Raw genomic sequence first — 23,245 nt, forward strand, 5'->3', positions numbered from 1 at the left:
CAAAAACCTACCAGTCATGTTAACTTGGGGGAAAAACAATCTCTCTCTCTCTGTGTGTGTTTGACAATGGGGGGGCTGCAAAAATGCCCTCAGAGGTCATGCTTTGTCCATTCTTGTTTTAACTAAAGATGAGAGAGAAGGAAGCTAAGACCACAGACATGCCAATCATGCATTCTCCCACTAAATTATGGGCCTTCCATTTTACTTTGAATTCCTTGTGTGCAAGTCAACCGTGATCTTTGTCTACTGGGAGAAGGCTGACTCCAAATGCCCACCTCTCCCGTGCTACCACTTGACTTCTGTCTTTGCCTGTCCTGCATGCGATGGGTACTTAGTCTATTGGAAGAGAGGAAGATATCCTCCCAGGTGCGAATCCCACCAACCCCAACCCCTAGAGAGACCTACTCTGCCCAAGAACAGAGCCAGCTCTAGAATTTTCTGGCTGAGGGGTTGAGATGGGGAGGGTGCCTTCTCAGCTTGACAGACTCTCTCAGAGATCTTTGTGAAATGAGCCGACATAATATTGGTCACCACCATGTGGCAAGGTGCTTCTGTGGCAGGCAAGCAGTGATAGGAATTTCCTTGTAGTAAAGTGCAGTTCGCCTGGGAGATGGGTAAGCCTGTAATCATGCCACAGGCCCTGCAATGTTTATGCTGAAGATAGCCACTGATTCCCTACCAGATCATATATTTCATGCTTCAAGAAGACTGAGTTGGATGGCTGGTGTGTACTTTGAAACTGTTTGGGAAAGGCACAGGGGAGCTAAGCCTTGCTATCTCTCTCTGTTGTTGTTTTTTTATTATTATCTTTGCTCCTTATTTTCCATTTTGGATACGGGGTGCAGGGGCTGTATCTGTGGTTTCCCATATCTTCTTGTTCCTTGAAACACTAAATCTAAGCCCGACCCTCCCGGCTGCAGTGTGCCACAGGGATGCTGCAGCTGCTTCTGCCCTTCTGCATCTCCAATGGCGAGCTGTTCTCCCTTCCAAACCCATGCTACTATTTTTACATGTTTCTGTTTTCCTTTTCCATTGGATGCTTGTTGATCATGGATTACACTTCTTTATTTTAGCGGGGAAGGAAGCCCCTGGGGTCAGGATGCCCACCCACCCTTCCTGTCTCCTAATCAGCTGCTTTTGTTTGTCTCTGCTAATGGCCTCTGGGGTATAGTTTGCATGATGCCGTGGCCTTTTGCTGGGATCTAGACTGGAAAAGTATTGCTGTGTTGGCTGTGTTGTGATATTTGGCAGAGCGGTCTCTCTCTGTATGCTAAATCTCTATCTGCCCCCAGTCTTCAGAACAGAGTACTGTAATTGAGATAGTAGGAAGGACTTGCATTCAATCACAGCTTAGGAAATTTATTTTTTTGGAGGCCACAATTCCCAGAATTCCCCAGCAGATATGGTGGCTGAGGCATTCTGGGAGTCATAGTACAAAAAAAACCCCAAGTTTTTCAAGTTCTAGCCTGCAAGGGAGGAATTGTGGGAAGTGCATCCAAAATCATATTGAGAGCCACAATCGTTGTCCATTCCTGGCCTAAAAAGGTACCAGAGGTATTTAGAGCCTTAGGCAGCCCTCTAGCCTCTTAAATTGGCCCTGGAAGATTGCAGGCATCTGGTATTTGATACAGACACCAGGTAGATGAATCTGTTCCCTTCTGCCAAAGCCCATAGGATGGGGTGGGGGTGGGGAGCAGTCTTTGGAGCTGATTCCATTTCCAGAATCATTTTGAAGGGCAGTCTCCTGCTGAGTGTGCATGGCCATTGATGAATTCCTGAAATGGTGTGGTGAATCCCAGCCAGCACATTGAGAGGAGTTTTAGGAAATGTGCCAGAAGCTGCCACGGCACTTGGTGTTCAGGAGGAGAAGAAACCACCAGTGGCAGGCAGTTCAGTGTTCACATCCTGAGATCCTGTGGATTTCCCAACATTTGGGTTAGTTGTTTTGAAAAGGGATGAGACAAAATCCATGGAGGGTAAAAGCTATCAAATTACCACCCACGATGAAGTTCCTACATTGCCTCCAGGGTCAAAGGATATATGCCTCTGGATGGTGGAGGACTGTTTGGCAAGAGAAAGCTTTTGCTCCTTGTGTCCTGTTTCCTAGAGACCTTTGATTAGGCAGTGTAGGAAACGAGATGCTGCGCTAGAGTAGATTGTGGTCTGATCCAGCAAGGTTCTTTATTAACTTTCAGGCTTTGAAAACTCCCTGTAACAGTTCAATACTTGCGTCTCCTCCGCACAGCCATTTCTTTCAAAGTATTCATACAGAATTTGTGCTCTGTCTAGATCCTTTTCTATCTGCTGAGCAGCTCTTCTTGAAGCCCTTTGGCTCCTTCGTTTTTGGATGCCACCCTTTGAACACATCGCTCCTAAGAAGTCTTCCCAGAGTTACAACACTATGATATCGTTTCCTTCATCTTGGCAGTAAGGCTCCAGCTGGATGCCTTTTAAGAGGCATCATTAACATTCATTCACTTGTACAGTATCTGTAAATGCCAGCATTTTCACAGGAGATGCTGCGGCTGCCTTGCCTGTTGAGCATGTTGTAATTCTCCTCTCCTGTGAGTAACGCTCCATTGGTCCTTGTTAAATTCATTTGTTTGCCTCTATCTTCCAAATCTCCATTTTGAGTAAGAACAAAAACACCTCGGTTGCAGGATGAGACCAGCCCTCCCTCTAGCCCAGCACTGGATTTCCAGAAGTGGTCAGCCAGATGCCTCTTCAATATGAGTTGTGGGCTGGGTGCTTGGCCCTCTGCAGCCTTAAATTTTGCTGTTGCTTTTTAAAATTCCATATAGTCATATAGTGCTAGTACTGTCCTAATCATCCACTTTAGATCAGGCTGCAACCCACTAATAGTGAGACCTTTTTTGTGTATTTTCTTCCAGTTCTGGGATTCTTTTTGGGAAGATGCTGTTGCTTTGAATTTTTTAGCCCATTCCCTTATCTGGGTCGTTTGCGGCGGTCTCTCTCCCAGCATTGTTTCATCTGTGATGTCAATCCAAGTAGTTTTCCACCCAAACCACCTAACTCCCTGGAGAGTGTCGTGCTGAGCCCTGTACAAGGCAGAACCGGACAGCTAAGCTCTGTTTATTTAAAATGCAAACACCTGGATTTTGTTCCTAGTAATGTTTACCTTCTATACCTTCTATAGTTTCTCTTCTCACTATCTTTGCACGGCAGGTACATCTCTTCCCCCGTGCTACTTGTTTAAAGCTAACAGCCACAGACAGGCTGAAACATCTCTACATTGTATGGAGTCCTTGAAACCAGACTTAAGAGACAGTGTGTGTCAGTGGTTAGATATTAAACCTGGACCCAAGCAATCTGGGATTGAATTTGTATTTGGTCATTGCTTTGGCCTGCTATAATTATCTCTCTTGTCTGAGCTGCACATTTGCATAAAGCTTGAGAAGTTACTTTTTAGAAGTAATTGTGTTCCCATTATTCATCAATCGGTCTAGAAAGTAATTCTTTGCCATTACTTGTTAAATGTTTTTAAAACAACGATTTCCGTTGCTAATTGCATTTCTTTTTAATTTTTTTTTTGTCCCCAGGAGCAACTAGGCTGAAAATTTTAAAAATTCCTATCAGAATGGCTCTAAAATGCCTGGAAATTTCCTTCAGAAGTAATTGCAAATCATTATTTATTATACCGACGGGGACGTGGTGGCACTGCGGGCTAAACCCCAGAAGCCTTTGTACGCTGCAGGGTCAGAAGACCAGCAGTCGTAGGATCGAATCCATGCAACGGAGTGAGCTCCCGTCGCTTTGTCCCAGCTTCTCGCCAACCTAGCAGTTCGAAAGCATGTAAATGCGAGTAGATAAATAGGGACCACCTCAGTGGGAAGGTAACAGCATTCCGTGTCTAAGTTGCACTGGCCATGTGACCACGGAAGATTGTCTTCGGACAAATGCTGGCTCTACGGCTTGGAAACGGGGATGAGCACCGCCCCCTAGAGTCGAACACGACTGACTAAATGTCAAGGGGAGCCTTTACCTATTTATTATACCATAAAATAACTTTGCACCCACTTATTCTTTTTTTTTTTTTGCATATATATAGCTTCATTATGACCCTGGCTCAAAAATAAACAACATTTAAACAATTTCCAGCTGCTGGCAATCAAAGCAAATACCCTGTTTCCCCGAAAATAAGACCTAACCTGAAAATAAGCCCTAGCATGATATTCCAAGATGCTCCTAAAACACGGTAGCTGTCAGAGCGGTACAAAAGTGGTACCAATTACCTCAGGAGATGATGTGTTCTCCTACACTGGAGGCATTCAAGAGTAAGGTAGACAGCCGTCGGGCAGATATACTTTAACTTGGATTTCTGCATCAAGGTTTTTCCAACTCCAGTATTCTGTGATTCTATGATTCCAATTATGAACGATCAATACAATAGGGAAGTATTACTTGACCCAAATCTGGGGAGATTATGCATGAGATAACAACAGCCTAGCTGTTACTTTTTGCCATAGTAATTCCTCTTTGTATGTATGTGAGAGTGATGGGTTCCATGGCTAAAAGCTTTCTCATATGTTGCCTCTCAAGAACATTGAGTGGAGGGCTGCCGAGAGAACCCTAGTTCTCTTCCCTACCCAAAGGAATTGGCCTCAGACAAAGTCCAATGACTTTGACCATCTAGCTCAGTCTTCTTTGCATGTCACTGGCTTTCCGCTGGTGCTTGAGGCTACTCTTTGGCCACAGCCTGACCTAGAGTGGGCTGCAGCAACAGCACTGCTGCAAATGTACGGTGAAAGAAGACAGAGAAGCAGACACTGAAATCCATTGGGGGCCCAAAAGAGATTTAAGATCTGATGGTGTATATATTAACTCAGAGCATGTATCAAGGATCTGGGACAGGGCGTTTCTAACCAGTAATCGGAGACTCGCATGCAGAGCACAAGCACTGCCTCTCAATGCTGTGTGTCTTGATGCAGAAAGTGATCTCTGTGCCCTTGTAACAGGGGCAGCGGGAGGGAGTTTACGCATGAACATGACATGGAAAATCCGATGTGGCGATGGGTCATGGCTAATAGCCCTGGGGCGGCAACTGCTGTCCCTCCCCTTTCCCCCCCCCCCCAATGGAGCTGTATCATCTGTGTGCTCCAAAGAGCGGCAGAGACTTTTCCACCTCCTGAGACAGACATGGAGGAGGGCAACACAGGACGCCGTGGCTGTGTTCTAGCTGTGCTACAGTCTACCGACTCTGGGTTGTGGGGTTCCACAGAACTTCCTGCCACACTGCAACTTCTGAAATAAAGGAGCAGGTCCAAGCAAAGGGCTGCGGACTTTTTAGAGCATCACTGAATGAATATGGAAGTCTGCATCCTCTGGGGAAGGGCCACTAATGGGGAGAGCTTTGGAAGAGTTGGTCTTTCTTATACGCTGAAAATGCTCACCATCAAAGTAAGTGAATGTGTATGTACGGGTGCGCATGTGTGTCTGCCTGTCTCTGCCTCCCCTCATCTCTTTTTTTTGGACAATATTGGATATGACTGTCCCTACTATGGGCAACCAAGAGGTTGAAGATTATATGTAGCCACATGATAACCACAACTGTTCCGTCTCTGCTTGACTCCCACTCGGTCTTCAAAGTACCTTTGAGATTCCCTTGATTTCTGCCAGCCGTGGCACTTGCAGTGTCCTCTGTGGCGTGTTATTTCTCATAATGAATATCTGCTGGAAACCAAGAATGAACTCCCACAAAAACTGCCTTTTGGCTGCTTGTGAGTAGGTCTCAGTCAAGCAAGTCTGGCTCGCATTGAATGTTGTGGACAGAAAATAAGAGAAATGTCCAAAGAAGACAAAAGGTAGAGCTGTATAGATATGAAAAGAACAGGAGTTGTCTTATTACTTGGACAGGCGTTTCCTGTTTTGCATTGAGAAATTATTTTTAAATGTTCTCAGGGATATTCATGGGGGTTAGCCATAGGAATCAATGAAGAAATGCAGATTTCTCATATAGCAATAGCTGTGCATCTGTGTGTCCACAGAGAGACCACACACAAAAAACCCCAAAGGTAGCAGTAGTGTCCTGTTTAGTATAAAATGTTTATTTTAAAAAAAACAGAACTTCCTAATGTAAAGTCAAAAGTGCAACAATAAAACCAAAAGAAAAGCCAAAGTATTATGGCACCTTTACCACTTGACAACTCAATTTCAGTTTGAGCTTCCATGGATTCCAGTCTACTTCTGCAGACATGTGCAAAGGTGGGACTGTAGCTGGGAGATGGTGTAATCTGGCACATGCACTGGCACACATCATGTACAACAGTTCATGATGTGTGCCATAAATGCACCATATTGTGCATAAATGCACCATATGGTGCATTTTATGGTGCATAAATGCACCATAAAATGCATTTATGGTGCATTTGTTGTAGAATTTGTGGGAAATGCTCTGCATATATCCTGTTTTCATCAGAGACAGTAACATGACTGCAGGTATGCACTGAAATTTCTTCTTGTGGGATCACTTGGCCAGGAGGGCCTGCCTTACTTTTAAAGTGAATCAATTCCGAGCACAAAGCCTGAATCTTTGAGAAAGGAAATCCAATGGGATTTCTGTATCAGATTAACCTGACTCTCATCCTGTGCAGCTGACAGAGGTTGAAACATCTGTTTCTTCATCACTTACTGTTCCATCCGGGAAAGCTTAATAAACAGCACCCATGGTTTGCTATCACAAGTCATCTGTCATTGGTGGCAGCAGTTTGGTTGCTGTGAATATCATCACTGCCTCTGTTTTGTTCGCAGTTGTGGTTTATACATCTGCGTGCAGTGCGTCTTCTTCAGTGTTGCTTCAGTGCGGTCTCAGCTTTTCTGTTTCTCCAGGCTGAAAGTTGAGTTGAGCACATTGGAGTAAAAATGAAAAAGCTAGCCAGGTGTCTTGCGCTGGGCTCTCTCCTTTCCCGGCAAGTTATGTTATGAGTAAGGCAAAGGCTCTTGAGTGGAGATCATGGGTAAAGAAGGTGTTTGAATAACTGAAATGAAACACACACTCACGTTTCAATGGATTGCAAGTAAAACTATTTATTGTTAGAACACATCTTTCATTAAAAGCCAGACTCTTTTGGGGGGTGGAAGAGCTGAAAATGACTTTGTCTCAAAACTGGCAGGATTGTTTTCATGAAACTATCACGCATGTATTTGGAAACCCACACAAATCGTGTCAGTAAAACTTTTACACAGAGCAGAATTAAGTACTTCCATAAACAAATAAATAGAGAAGAATCAGTGCCTGTCTTTTTTATATATGTCTCCTTGGTCTGAATCTAATGAAAGTTCCCTAAGGTGAAATTGATCTCCTTGCAAATACTGGGCTGGAAAGTTAAATTTAGAAGACTGCAAATGGCTCTTGAGGCTGCAATAAGCAACAAGGAGACCTTGGTTTTGTATTAAGGATACAGTACTTGCAATATGAGAGGCAGATGAATGTTGCTCAACAGTGGCAGTCAGGAAGGAGCTCTGTAGTCTAAGAGAATCGTTTAAAAAAAAACAAATCACAGGAGGGTCTTCTGTTGCACACTGACTAATGTGGAGTTCTGAGAACAGACCCAGCCCAGGAAAAGCTATTCTGCGACGGCGAGAAGGGTGTTTTCCCACAGCTGCTGAACTAAGGACCATTGTCTCGAGTGATCAGCATTTGGCCTTCGGCTGTGAATCCCCAGGATTCAGGATGGTGTTATTCCCAGCTGCTTAGTTCTTTGGTCTCATGCTTATATTCTCTAGCTTAATGCCAAAAAATGCCTGGCAGCTACCTGATCTACCAGAGTCTGCCTTGCTAATGAACATTAATCATGTTTGCATTCAGGAAACCAACATGTTTATATTGTGGGGTTCATCTCTTTCCCTCCAGCAGACACTGAAACTCTGAAAATTCAGTAAAATTGTTAAGGCATTGGTAGATTGCCAGCGGTCTCTTATTTAAACAAGAGGCGCTAGCCTTGAAGTAGTCCATATTGATCCGGGGGGGGGGGGGAGTCTGAACAGATTTTTAAAAAATGCTTAGGAACATGAGCTAAAGCAAACATCCATTCTGTTAAATGAAGTAGAATATGAGAGGTTTAAGTTTGATATAAAACATCTGCAGCCACAAAATTTCCAGAATCACCATCAAAGCGATGAAAAAGCATGCTTCCAAAAAAGAGCAATGAGAAAAATGCAGATGCAAGAGAAGTAATGCCATTGCTTCATTTACAAACACAGAATAAAACAGAGTAGAGATAGAGGCCAGTTACACAAAGGGGAAAAACCATATTTAAATCAGGTTTAACATGTTTTAAAACAACTTTTTAAAAGGTGACTACACAACACATGTAGAAGCGCAGATTCCCCTCCCCCCCCCCCCCCCGAGAAGCATGTTTTTGGTTGGAAAGCGAGGTATTCTACTCTTCCACTAGCGCACTGGTTCTTAACCTTGGGTTACTCAGGAGTTTTGGACTGCAACTCCCAGAAGCCTTCACCACCAACTGTGCTGGCTGGGGTTTCTGGGAGTTGCAGTTCAAAAACATCCAAGTAACAAAGGTTAAGAACCACTGCACTAGAGGACTGTTTATTTTAACTTGGATGTAAGATTGATTTATTTTGAATCATGGAGGTGGAGTAGAAATTTTGGGACCGTGGAGCCCAGGTTGCCTATGGGTGTGCTTTACTGTGCATTCACTGTGCCAGAATCACCATTAAATTTTTTTTTAAAAATCTGGGAAATGTCGCAGAACTCATCAGCTACCTGGAGAGCATAGCAACCGAAACATTGCTATGCCGATACTGTACCTAGAAAGCAAGTCTCCCCTCGGGTTCTGGAAGTGTCATGGTAAACATATGTTAGTTTCCCCAGCTATGTATCTTGCATTTCCCCAGATTTGTTTCAACTATATGAGCCTGCGCTTCCTCGCCCCTGAAAGAGACGACACTGTCAGAAAGCATCAGTGTACCTATATATGCACGCCCACTCCTTTGTTCATTGTGGCATTAAGAAAGGAATATTCTCTCCTTGGTGCCCAGAGAGTGTGTTTTGGAGAGAGCATTGGACAGAAGAGGCAGATGAAGCTAAGCATCCGTGTCCTCCTAAACACACACACACACACACACACACACACACACACACACACACACACACACACACACACACACACACACACACACACACACACACACACACACACACACACACACACACAAGGTCGTTAAAGGTAAGCACAGGCGTTCTTTATAGACCTGATTGCACACTCGTGCATCACAAAGAGGATATCTCTGTCGGAGTTAAAACATTGCAAGAGCAGGGGATGATTCTTTGCTTGGAATGCTTGTGTCCAGCCTGAGAAGAACCAGCGGTACCGAAGACTTGGCCCTGGATTTGGGATTTTTAACCAACGCTTTCCTGACGCCAATCCCATCAGCCACCAGAGGCTGGGAAGCACAGCACAGGCCTGGCAGACTAGAACATCGTGTGGCTTCAGACTTTCGTTGGAGAGTAATACAATACAAGACCAAGAAAGGAAGAGAAAAAGCGCAAACCTTTGCTGTAAGGCAAGTTTACTGTTCCCTCTTAACTGCAGTACGTGCACAGTTTAGATGTACAGTTAACAGCTAGGAGATTGCCTTTTAGAGGAATAGCAACACATTGTTCCCATACACCCTAGAGACACCTCCCCCCCACCAAACACACACACACACACACACACACACACACACACACACACACACACACACACACACACACACACACACACACACACACAAAACCTGAGAGTGCTAGAATGCCAAGTGTTATGCTAAATACAAGATTCCATGACTTGTAGAGTTGTTGTTGTAATGTGCCGTAAAGTTACCTCTGACTTATGGTAACTTATGAATGAGGGATCTCCAAAATGTCCTGTCCTCAACAACCTTGCTCAGCTCTGGTAAACTGTGGGTTCTTTTAGGGAGCTGCCTTCCACCTTTCCCAGCATTATTGGGTTCCCTCCCCCCCCCGGAGAATCCTGCCTTCTCATGATGTGCCCAAAGTAGGACTGTAGGGACACGCTACTGAGTCCCAGAGTTTGGAAAAGTTTTTTAAAAAACTACAACTCCCAGAATTCCACAGCCAGCAACAGGCCGAACTGCCGGGCAGATTCTGAGTCATAGTTTAAAAAGAGACTTTACTAAGCTCTTTAGTATATGTTTTGGTTGGCCTTATTCTATCTCAGCCAACCACTTTTTTTAAAAAAAATTATTTGGAAGGGGGGGAGGGTCCCCTCTTCCAAAAAGTACATTCCCTCTGTGAGTGAGGTTTTATCATAACGCAACTCTCCTTGTGTGCTCATTGTCAAGATCTTTATGTTTTTATCTTTCTGCCCACCATCTTTTCCTGGCCCACCGGATCAGTCTGGTGCACTCTTGTTAGTCCAGGTGGCAGCCCCTGGCTCTGTGTCAGCTTGTGCTGCTTTCTGAATTTTATGTACGTAGCACTCTGCATATTCAAGATAACTGTTTGCTTATTTATTTGCTCACTTGCCACGCATATTGCTCACAGGGAAATCTGTTCTTTTACCTCTTTTTGACGATTGAAGCAAATTAGAGAAGGAAGGGTGGACCGATCATGGTTGAGTTCCTCTCCTCCTCCTATGGAGGACTGAGTATCAGGGACAGGTGATGCGTCGTCCTCTAGATGTGCTTGGACTGCAACTTCCATCATCACTCACCAATGACTTGGTAATCTAGGCTTTATGGGAGTTGCAGCCCAACCATGTACGGAGGGGCCAGAAGTGACCCAACCCTGTCCAAGGTCTCTCAGGCAGCTTCAGGAGTATACTAGCAATAGAACAGGTTCTTAATTCAAACACGCCAAGGCTCAAACAAGCCTCAAAATCCTGGCTTCCTTGGTAAATCTCGCAGCGTTTACTGAGTGATGAAGGGAGGTCTGCTCTGTATACTCAGAGGCACCCTTTCATATACTGCATTCCCAGTCTGCATCTTGCCCCAGAATCTTTCTTACAAGTCTGGCTCCTGAGGAATAAGCCTGTGCAAGGGCGCCAGTCTGCTGCCAGGGTGTTGTGGTGATTACAGGTTAAAAAGACGTGGAACTTCTTCTTCATCAGATGGAGTGACTGCTGCTGGAGGATTTGTGTGCCGAACACTCCAGTTCTACGCTGGAGGCAAAATCCTTTTGCTCACTTTTGCTTAGCCCCCGGTTATACAGAATCACACAGAGGCACACTCACCCGGACTCACTCTTATCCTTCGCCTCCATCTCCTCTGATTGAATGCGGTCTTCTTCTTCTTCTTCTTCTTCTTCTTCTTCTTCTTCTTCTTCTTCTGTCCAGTTGCCCAGCTGCATTTGCAGACCTTTTCTCCCACCACTGAATGCACACATGGCGTGACAGGCCTGTCCCTCCTTTCAGCCACCTCTGCAGGCCGGGTTTCCTTCACACAGACATCTCAGACTGAAGCCTTTTGCATGAGGTCGGATGCCTGTTGATCTCATATAATATAGTTTAGGAGCATGAAATCCATAACCGTGACTCAGTCTCCCGCCGCTGCCTGCCTGCCTGCTCTGCCTCAGAGTTTCCAGAAGAGCCTTGGCAATGGCACTGGGAGACGTGGATGTGACCGAACCGCATGGAATTTTGCTCTGAGTTGCAGGTCTCCCTGGCTGCAGCTTTGGGGCGGGGGTGGGAAACCTTCTGCCTCTTTTGGCTTTCATAGGAAGAAGCCTCGTTCCTCCCTGCTCCAGGCTACAGATTTAGTCCATATTACTAAATATGCCACTGAAGCCCAGATTCCTTGCATGCCCTTCTGCTATGAAGGAAGTGTGGTTTGTTCACTGTGTGCCTGACGACCAGGCTACTATCCCAGCCTCTGCAGAGCAATTGCTGGCAGAGGGGAGAATTTGCGACTGAATCTCTTCCCCCCCCCCCACCCCCATTGTCTGGAACGGCAGCTGAAGGCTAGTGATCAAGAAGGATATATAACGTGATCCAACACTCCTGGATCCTTCTCTTACTGATTCCAGTTATGTATTTCCCTTTTCCAGCTGTTGGTTTCTAAAAAACAAGGCCGGGAGCACAGTCGGTCCTGGAATTCATATCTGTGACCATGCATTCGCCTCCTGATTTTTTCTTCCCCCCCCCCCCCCCGCATATGGTCCTGCTTGCATTTCTGAAAACAAGGTTACACAATGCCTTTATCAGACCACTAAATCTCATGAACAGGCAAGCAATACAGAGCAGTGGGGACACAGAAGGAAGAGAACAGTCCCCCAAAACATCTTGGCCAGATGTTGAGGCCAGGCTATCTTGGTCAAAACAAGTTCCAGAATGGAGACGATAGTGTGTAAAATCAGCTTGAGGTGCTCGGTTTCTGGTTTTACTTTAGGGCAGTGGTTCCCAACCTTGGGCCTCCAGATGTTCTTGGACTGCAGTTCCCAGAAGCCTTCACTACAAGCTGTGCTGACCATAATTTCTGGGAGTTGTAGTCCAAGAACATCTGGGGACACAAGTTGAGAACCACTGCTCTCGGGGGACATAGGTTTCACTGTCCTTCTCAATCTTGGTAGACAGAGGGCTGCCTGTCACTCAGCATCCTCCTAAGTCTGCAGCACCTATTCAAAGGATATTGTTCATTGAGAGAAGGTAAATATTAAGAGCCTTCTTCAGAGGTCTTTATAACAATAAGAGTTGTTGACTCTAGCGCAGACGCTTCTCAGCAACCTAAGTCCTGTCAGACAGGGAGAGCCCCTTGGGAGGAAATAAGCATGTCAGGATCTTTCATCTCCCTTTCTGTGACAGATTTATTTACACTTGCATATCGATGTCATGGGAATCTTTTCCAGTTCTACTACACACACGAGCATTTCAGTTCTATGGCAAGTAGGAAGTGAGGTTTTCTCAAGGATGGATCCTCTTCTTAAAAAACACCCTAGCGGAGAATAAACCAGGTCATCTGAGCTTGGATTCATTCTGTCCCTAATGCTGTGAAACGTCTCTGCTCGTTCCCATAGAACAACCAAACATGGCGGGTGGCACAAAGCTTCCCTCTTCCTAAGTAGCCATCTCAAACCCTTGGTCTCTTTGCTTAGCTCATTTGTCTCCTGAGCACTTGTTTTCTACATTTCTCTCCAGAAAGCCCTTATCTGGAGAAGAGGCCCAAAGAATCCCTGCAGATGGGGGTTCCTGTTGTTCTTGGGTGCTCTCCGGGCTACACACAGTCATCCTGTCCCCTTGTCTTTCTCACGCTCACGCGGCCTCTTGTTTGACAGACCTCACATCTAGCCAGGCATCTTGTCTGAATGGCCCAAGAGGTGTGGTTATAATGTGAGGGCTGGCAGCCTTTCGTAGCACACCAGCCACTGCTGGGGGAGTCTTCTACTAGCCTCAGAAACCAAACTAAGGAAGAGATTGGGTGGCGGGGTGGGGTGGTGGTGAGCTGTTTGACAAGATGCAGTTGTTACTTCAGCAGAGAAGGTCAATTGGAGATCTTGCAGGAAGACCCTGAGACGCAAAGCCTCCACCACATCATAATACCACCACCCCCCGGCCCCCACTTCCCAACATAAAGCTGCGTGGGATCTGGCTTCTTTCTGTGTCTGAGTAGTTAATTTATGCTGTGGGCTGTTTTTGTTGCCGTGTGAATGAAAGAAACCAGCTGCTGCTTACAAAAGAAAAGTTACGGAATCAAAACTTTGGATCCGTTTAGGTGGCTGACCGTTGCATACTATAGGCAGTTCCTCCTGCTTCTGTTAATGAGCATAGGCTGGACTTGAACTTTATGACTGTGGCTGAAGCATGTTCTGGCCCAGGAATATGCCCCGTCCATTTTAAAAAGCATCCACTGCAGCCGAGTGAAAAAGTGGTACATGCCGAGGTCTGTTCATGCAGGCAGTTGCAAAGATGGCTGAGTCAGTAGGAAAGGGGGTTAAGAGAGTTTAGCCAACTGTTATTGAGCTAATATAGAGAGGCGTTAGTTAGAGCTGGAGGTGGCAAATTATAATATAATAATAATCTTAGAACTGTGGAGCTGGAAAGGGACCCCATGGATCCGCCAAGAATGGTACTGGTCCAGATAGGCGGGGTATAAATCAAATAAATAAATAAATAAATAAATTTTTGAGTCCAGCCCCTCTCAAGGAAGCTGATGATAAATGTCCACTTCAGTTGAACATAGATGTCTACGAAAAAAACCTTATCAGGGTGGGGAATATGCCCCTTTCAAACAATTGCAGTCTTGTTTGAAGACCCTCTTTGGCCAATCACTCCCACTGAATCTCTTCTCATGTTTCTCTCCTCCCCTTATATTCTCAACGCCTTAAGTTACCTCCCCCCTTTTAACAATGGTTCCCATGGGCACCCCAGGAATAAACCGGGGGGTGAGTGGGTGGGTGGGGGGTCAACACTGAGTTTTCTAGGACAGGTGAGGCGCCTCTGTGGGCCATCTCGTGGACAGAACACAACCAGACCGCCACAATAGACACCCTCCTTCCAAGCGGCACTAACTGAATATGAGTATGATCCTGCAGCGTGATAAGGCTGCCAAAAAAGAAAGAAAAAAGGGAAATACTATTTTAGTGTTCATTAACAGAAATATCGTCTCCAAATCCCATGAGGTGCTAGTCCCCATTTATTTGGCACTGGTCAGACCTCATCTTGAGTCCTGTGTCCAGTTCTGGATACCGCACTTTAATAAGGATGCCAACAAATTGGAGCAAGTTCAGAGGAAGGCGACAAGGATGATCAGGAAACTGGAAACCAATTCTGATGAGGAAAGAATGAAAGAACCAGGCCTTGATAAAAGAAGACTGAGGGGAGATACACTTGAAAGATTGCCATACAGAGGAACGGCAGGATCTGTTCACAATCATCCTAGAGTTCAGGATAAGTAATAATGGGCTCAAGTTACAGGAAGCCAGATTTCATCTGATGATTAAGAAAAACTTCCTAACTGTTACAGCACTACAAAAATGGAACCAATTACCTCAGGAGGTAGTGAGCACTCCAAAGCTGGAGAAATTCAAGGGAAAATTAGACAGTCTTTTGTCTTTGGTTTGGATTCCTGCTTTGAGCAGGGGATTGGACTCGAAGGCCTTATAGGTCCCTTCCAACTCCATTATTTTATGATTCTATGATTTAAAGTCTTTTCAAACTTCTCCTATAAGTCTAATTAAATAAAGAAGAGCAGGTTTTCACTCATGTGTTCAATGAGACTTACTTACTTACTTACTTACTTACTTACTTACTTACTTACTTACTTACTTACTTACTTACTTACTTACTTACTTACTTACTTACTTACTTACTTACTTACTTACTTACTTACTTACTTACTTACTTACTTACTTATTGGACTTATATGCCGCCCATCTAGACACGGTCTACTCTGGGTGGCTCACAACAGAGAATATAAAACAGTTAACATATAAAACAGTTATATCACCATTTACAGAAAATTAATAATTATTCAAGATAGAAATCAGAAGATATTACGTGGTGCCCAGAGGGAAGGCCTGTCTGAATAGCCAGGTCTTCAGTTGGCTTAACTACTTAAGTAGTAGGAAATGTGTTCATAGGATTAGAATGGTAGTGTAAACTGGTGCATATTTACTCAGAAGTAAGTCTTCTTTACAGGAAAAAGCAATCAATATTTTCCCCCAATGGTTTATGAGGTTGAAAGGATACTTCCCAATGCTGGATGGCGCCAGGGGTGATAGAGAGAACTAGGGGGTAAAAGTTAAATATCCACAAACACATAGACACTAAGTCAAGGACAGGAGCAATTTCTCCTTCTCGGTCTCTCTCTACGTGGGCAGGTATTCCTTCAGACGCTGCCTTGTGCTCCACGAATCAGCAGAGCAGCAGCAAAACACGCCTTTCCCTTCTGCTTCCCCCAAGTGCCACTTTCAAAGCTGGGCAGGACTTGTCACCAACATCCCTTCCTTCCGCTTTTCTTTTTCTTCCACCTCTTCCTGCCAAGCATAGCGTAAGTAATAGGCACACAGAAGCTTAGGATTTAAGTGTGGATTTCAGAAGGATGGGGAATATAGGTGAGGCCCTGCATAGGTGAAGAGGCAGATTGGAGACACAACTGGCTGGGGGTGGCCTGAGGCTGAAGTGGGGCAGTGTCCTGTTTGGCCTGGTGGGCTAAGCACTGCTGTGTTGGGCCTTGAAGACTAACAGATGATATAATGGCCAATTAATTAATTTTGTGATGCCTAGTTGGTTCCAAGTTAGGTCAATCTTTTCCAGAATTTTCTAGGTAGGCAGGCAGGCAGGCAGGCAGGCAGGCAGGCAGGCAGGCAGGCAGGCAGGTAGGTAGTTTTTTTAAAAAAAAATGTGTATTTCTGTAGCACTGACTTAGTGTGCAACACTATTCTCAGTAGTTTACTGTTCCCTTTTTTAAGGGTGGTGCTGGGACTGTGCAGCTTGGCCAAGGCTATCCAGGCTGGCTCTTTCCTCTAGAAAGAGACACATAGTGAGGAATTAAACTCCTGACTCCCTGAGCTATTCAGACAAGTGTAGAAAGGATAGCTCCTAAGAATTTGAGAAGCGGGAGGAAAAGCATCTTTCCTAATGACAGCCAGGCATGTGCAGGATATCCAGCACTACTTGTAATGAATGGTTTACACAGCACTCTGATAGGCCTTCTGATCTCTGATGTCTCACAGCAGCAAGCAGAAAATTACACACACACTCCACTTAAAATTTTTCAGCGAAAATCATATGGTGAGTTGACTTCACTTCTGTAAAACAACTGGCAAACTTGGTGCTGAAACAGATTTTTAAAATTTCTGGGCGGAACCTATGCTCAGAGGCTCTCTGCTCCTTGATTTGTCACATATGTTTGTGCACCTAAGCTATTATTTTTGCATCCTGGCTCTGACTTTGGAATCTCAGGGTTCTAGTAATAAATAAGGTCAAGGAAGCTAAAGGCTGCTTGCTCATGAGCTATGCTGATGGGATTCATATGTCCTTTCATCCAGATGGTTTGGCTGCTTTGAGCAACCTTGCCCAAATTCATAATTTGACATTTTGAGAAAGGGCACAAAATGCAGAAAACAAAAAACACATTCAGGATTCACGTCCATGTGTACAACTGGCATTATTTTTTGTTACATCATTTGGCAGATTTGTTTTTAAGAGTCCCCTTTCATCTTCAACATCCTGTTGGAATTTTATTTACATCCTTGAACATCCTCTGTAGTTTGAGTGGTTAGGAGGGACTTTTTCTAGGCTAGGGTGAGTGTATCGAGCACTAACCAATTGTTCCTTCCAGGTTTTGGATTCAGAAGAGAGCCCCGCCTATCTGCTGAGTGTTCTGTCTCCCTCTTTGGTTGACAGGTGGCAGTTGTTTGTGACTGTTGATCTGTTCAGTCGGTTGCTAGTATGTGCGCCGCAAAGAAAGTAGTATACACAAGTCTGTAATTTCAAGCAACTACAGTGGTGCCCCGCATAGCGAGGTTAATCTGTTCCGGATTAACCATCGCTATGGAGAAACATCGCTATACGGAACAGAAAAGCCCATTCCAAATGGGCCCAAAACTCACCGTTATGCGATGTCCCTCCATAGCGCAGGCATTTTTGCGCCCTCGGTAAGCGAGGGCAGGGCGCGAAAACGCTGCGCGCGGCCATTTTGGGTGTTCTGGCGGCCATTTTGGAAACGCCGAACAGCTGATTTTAAAAAATCGCTATGCGAAGATCGGTAAGCGAAACACTTACCGATCGTCGCAAAGCGAGTTTTTGCCTATCTAGGCATCGGTATGCGATCGCATTAGCGATCCCAAAAAACGGATCGCTATGCGAATTCGTCGTTAAACGGTGCACTCGTTATGTGAGGCACCACTGTATATGTAAAGAAACATTTTTTATTCTTTTGCCTACAAATGTCTCAGAGTGAGTCATTAAGAGTTGTAAGTGCCAGTTAATGAGAGAAGGGTGGACTCTGGGTATTCTCTCTAGAACTCTGTACTTCTACAGTGTAGTAAAAAGAGAATTTTAGCAGTGACTCAAAAACTCTGCAACACATTATGTTCATATGGGGAAATTAGAGCTTCCAGAGGATATGCTGTGTAACTTCAATGCAAACATGAGATCCAGCACTTCCTTTTTTCGAGATTCATCCCTGGCCAGCTGCCTGGAATTGGAGTCCCGGGGCGCCTCCCACTCCAGGCCTCAGCTCTTCTTCTTCTTCACTCTGAGGCACTCCTCCTTTGACACAGGAATTCTGACTGGAAGGGGTCCCACAGCCTTCCTATCTGCCAGGCCTTGGCTGGAATTGCTGAGGGAGTGGGGCGGCTGGAACAGGCTGAGGCAGCAGGACTGTCTGGTGCTTTGAGGGTTTGGCGCAGAAGGAAGCTGGAGAAAGCACAAGACTTTATCTGCTGACCCAGCGGCACGGCTGGAGTGCCGGGTTCAGAAACGGGGTGGAGGGGAGGAGAGAAAATGCAGAAGGATCCTCCTGGCCCACCCCCACCCCCTTCCTCAGCCTTCCTTGTGGTCGTACTTTCTAGCCAGAAAATGTGAGGTCAGAAATGAGAACATGGATAAAGAGGCAAGGAATTTTCATGGCTTTCTGTGATTTTCCCACAAATGCAAGAATACGAGCAAGATGCAACCTAAGATAGGGCTAGTTAGTGGGAAACAATGACCACCATTGAAGACCCCTCCTCCCCTTTCTTTTGTCCCACGCCTTGGGCTCCTTGCCCTGTCTGGATGCTGATGGGCCGCTTGTTCTCACGCCTCCACTGCTCCACGCACCTCTCTTCTTTCCTTCCCACCAATAGTTGTGTGTCTACAGAGGAGGAGGAGAGAGAGATTTCCTGTCTATTTTCGAAGTGTTTCACATAGTTGCTTGATTATTACTTGGTTATGAAAGGGCGAGGTGACTTGTGGCCAGAACAAGAAAGGGGCCCCCAAAATTTTAGTGAGCCCTCCACCCCATGTTAGTACTGTCATTCTTTCCTCAACTCAGAAAGTGAGGTACCCTTGACGAAAGGTCTTAGTTTAGTCATGTTATTCTTAACATGCCCTAAAAGAGTAGTTTAGTATTACTGAAGTCCTGCAGTGTGGTGGAGCTGACATAAGGTGGTAGAGGTGGCGTAACATGAGGCAGAGTGAGGCAGCAACCTTAGAGGTCAGACGCTGAGGTGCAAATGGGATCAACACAGCAACACCTCTGCCTTGCCGACGCACCTTCCTGGCCATTTGGAAGTTGAGTCAAGGCAACTGGACTTCTTTCTTGTTAGGTTGAAATGTTTTGCTACTCCTCCAAGAAACTTCTTCAGACTGAGGAGAGTTGGTAGGAGATCCCTGATACAGTATATCCTCCATGTTGGTTTCACTTCTCCTTGGTCTAAATAGGCTCATTAGAAGCTTCTTGGATGAGTAGCGAAACATTTCAACCTAACAAGAAAGAAGTCCAGTTGCTTTGACTCAGCTTCCAGATAACCATACCTGGATGACTAAGAATCTTCACAGATATCTGACATGTTATGTCTCCTGGTCTTCCTAAGCTGGCTTTACACTCTCTAACACTCATCTGGGTGGTTTATTTTTATTTTTTAAACAAATGCACTGAGCTGTGTTCTGTTTTTGGACACAGTCAGGATTCTCATATATTGAAGATAGTTGTTATGTGCAATCAAGTTACATCTGACTTTGAGTGGTCCTCATTCATAGGGTTCTTCCAGTATGTGAGCTATTTAAGGAGTGGTTCTACCATCTCTCTCTCTCTCACTCTCTCTCTCTCTCTCTCTCACTCACTCTCTCTCTCACTCTCTCTCTCTCACTCACACACACACACAAACACACACACTTTTCCAGGTCTGAGCAGGGATGAAGAATGATGATAAACCTGATGATAAATACAGAGTGTCACTTCTTTACTCATAGCCTAGTGGCAAAAAGCAAAGTATTTTTAAACAGGTTTTGTCACAGCCCCTTTAGTCTAATTTAAAGAGAAAAATCTATACATGGCAAATGGCTGAGTGGCCATATTCTTATTGGTGACATGGGGTCTTGTGTATCTTGGCATAGCTAATTGCGGCTAAGTGATGGAGCACATCGCAGTTACATTTCCTGGGTCACGTTCTCAGTCACGTGCTTGATTGTACCAACTGAGGGCGTGATCGGTATCGGTTTCAGCTCTGATGTATTTTAAATTGATTTTCAGTCACATGGTTTTTGTATCGCTGTGTGTGTTCACTTTGAAAATTGTTACTTCAATATAAAGTACAGTAGAGGCTTTAAAACTACTTCAGGAAACTACATGTGAGGTTTTAAATTGTTTCATTAACCTGCATGTTTGCAGAACCCTGTGGTTACCATTGCCATTGATCCTGGAGCATTGCCAATGATTGCAACCTTTTCTTTCCCATTTTGTTTACAAAGTTGTGAAGTATTTCTTCAGTTTTCGGGCATCCTTTGGAAGGCGTGCTTTCTTTCTCCTTTTTTAAAAAATAAATTGTAAGTGGCTTTACTTCTGAAACCCACAATAAAGAATTGATTTCACAAGTTTGTTAAATTAAAAAGCCCCTGCCAGCCTCTTTTTAAAAAAACTTGCTTTGTGGCCAAAAAAAGAGAGCAGGCTTTGCCATGTGTCAGATAGCTGGGATTTTTCAAATCAATTTCAGTTATGCAAAACTTGATTCCAAAGTAGTTTTATCATCAGTGTATTAGTGCCCTGAGATGTACCCTGGCACCTTGTCAATCAGCCATGAGAGGTTACACAAACCTTACATGAACACTTAATAAAATTCCAGACATTGTTTCTAATTCTTCAAATACCAGTGCTGTGTAATGCCTACCTGGTATGTGTATTTTGGTGCATGTTTTGTAACAGCATATGACATGGGGAAGGCGACTAACATCTGTTAGTACTGTCAAAGCTTGTTTGTTCACCATTCCTAACAACATTTTATGCAGCCAGCCGAATTACCTGTTGGTTTAGGGGGCTAAAATCCTCCCCCCCTTCTCCATGTGGATGAGTGCTGACAGTGGAGTCAGAAACAGTGTGAGGATTATTTTGCTCTCTCTAGCTAGTGACCAGAGCTTGTAGGCAATGTTTTGGTCTTGGCAACCCCAAAGGGTAACTTTTCCATGCTCTGCTTTGGAACTAAATCCATGTTATCCTTTGGCCAGGAAGCTGGCTGGAGCCGGTTACACTGCTTCTCCTAGACAGCTCTTGTTCCTTGTAAAAGAGAAGGACCTAAATGGTGACCAGGGTGGGTGGGGGAACTAACCCAGTGGAAGCTTCTTGGGAAGTGTGCAAAAAACACTCTAGACAAGGGAATAGTTAGGTCTCCCCTCCCCCAATTCAGGGTGGCGCCGGGTGGCAAGCCTGGCCCTGACGGAAGGCAGTTCTTGAGAGAAAGGCCTTTTGAAGCTGCCACTCTGAGCCTGCCTTCTCTCCACGCCATCCATGCTTAGTGGGAGACTCCGGGAGTTATAACTTGGGAGGGGCAGGGATTACTTTTCCCAGTTTTGGGAATCTATTGAGTGTCATAACAGAGGGGCACTAGCCAGAGCTTCTGTCAAAACTTGCCTGATAGCAGCCCATCGTGACAAGATTTTATGCAGGAAGCCAACGGCCCTTTCTTCGTCCAGACTTCTCTGCCTCAGGCAGGTGCGAATTGGCCTAACATGTCCTGTAATTCTCTTTTTTGCAGGCTAAGCTGATTGCGCCTGTCCTTTGAGAATCTCTTGGCTGTTTTGAACGTGCCTGTGATTTGGAACCAGGATTAAAAATGGCCCAGGTTCTACACATGGAGACTGCGTTCCCAGGTGAGCATGTGGACTGTACCTTTGGACGAAAAGTGGCACGTTCTGCCTGTCTCCATATTTCCTCAAACAGTAGCCAGCCAGCTAACCATAAAAAGTATTCTTGTTCTTCTTGTTTCCCTTTTAGCACCTAGTACTCAGAGAAGTACTGGTTTTAAATAAGAAAGATTGTATTTTTAGCAATGTGTAACCACGTTTGTGCAAACATTTTCAGAACTTTTCTGCTGAATGTGCATTTTGTCACATTTAAAATTTCTTGAGCTTTTATGCCATTCTTGAAAGATGTCTAGTATTTTCCAAAGCTTCTACATGAAGGCAAATCCATAATAAAATCAAGGGACCTTAGTAGCTGCTGACAGTGTATTATATTCTGTCTGTATAGGTGTTTATCTCTAATAAGCTATTCTGGCACTTGACATCCAATTAGAGGGATTTAATTGATGCATCAAATCAATCAGTTAATTCTGTTCACCAGAACTGGGATCCAAGGTGCATCACAAGCTGATAAAAACAAAGTAAGCTATAAAATTAAAGCACAATTAAGCATTAAAACATTAAAACATGAATTTAAACAGCTTAAAGTCACCTTAAAATGAATAAAAACTAAAAAGCATGCACGGTCCCAAAAGTCTGTGCTTGGCAGTAAATAATAATTGTATGCCGTCAGGTCAATTCCGACTTATGGCGAGCCTTTCCAGGATTTTCTAGGTACTGTAGATCAGTGGTCCCCAACCTTGGGCCTCCAAGTGTTCTTGGACTACAACTCCCAGAAGCCTTCACCACCACCTCTGCTGGCCAGGTTTTCTGGGAGTTGAAGTCCAAGAACATCTGGAGGCCCAAGGTTAAGAACCAGTGCTGTAGATGGTTCTAAGACAAGGTTTACCATTCTCTTCCTCTGGGGGCACCCTGGAATGGTGAAGCTTGCCCAAGGCCACATAGGCTGACCGTGCTGGGCTACATATGGGGGAATTGAACTCACAGCCTCTGCCTCCACAGCCAGATGCCTGTCCCATTGAGCTATCTAGCCAGCTCATCCTTAGCAGTTAGCCAGTGCAAAGGTTATTGCTTGCGAGCAGAAGGACAGCAGGGAGGAGTCCAGCCTGGCCTTTCTTGGAGGAGAGTTCCACATCTTATTTCTAAGGGTGTCTGGATAGAGAGAAGGTCTTCCATGAAGATTTCAAAACCAAGTGAGGCATATATGGTAGAACTCAAGGTGAAGATGAAGCTTATCAACTGAAATTCTGAATATTTTAGCTTTGCAAAGTCTATATACATATATTTTTAAAGGGTGATCTGCCAAGAAAGCAGCAAAAAACTAGCTCTAAAATGGGGATAGTGCAGGTTGCAGTCTTTGAATGATGTTGCAAGACTTCTGCTTCACTTGATTTATGCTGTTTCATTGGGAAAGTTGCTGTGATACCACAGGATAATCATAAACATTCTAACGGCTTCAAAGGGAATTTGGTGCATGAACAAGACACAGA

General features: G+C 44.7%; 1 protein-coding gene across 3 annotated transcripts in view; it reads left to right on the top strand.

Moving 5' to 3' along the window:
• KANK2 (KN motif and ankyrin repeat domains 2) overlaps window positions 1–23,245 on the top strand; it is an 88,426-nt gene that overhangs the window by 42,220 nt on the left and 22,961 nt on the right. For all 3 annotated transcript variants that reach the window (XM_072991610.2, XM_072991613.2, XM_072991611.2), the window contains exon 4: window positions 21,650–21,764. In XM_072991610.2, the coding sequence (XP_072847711.2) occupies window positions 21,728–21,764 (37 nt within the window). In that variant the 5' untranslated portion in view covers window positions 21,650–21,727. The remainder of the gene's footprint in view (window positions 1–21,649; window positions 21,765–23,245) is intronic.

This window comes from Pogona vitticeps, chromosome 2, assembly GCF_051106095.1.
Source record: "Pogona vitticeps strain Pit_001003342236 chromosome 2, PviZW2.1, whole genome shotgun sequence".
Taxonomy (NCBI): Eukaryota; Metazoa; Chordata; class Lepidosauria; order Squamata; family Agamidae; genus Pogona; species Pogona vitticeps.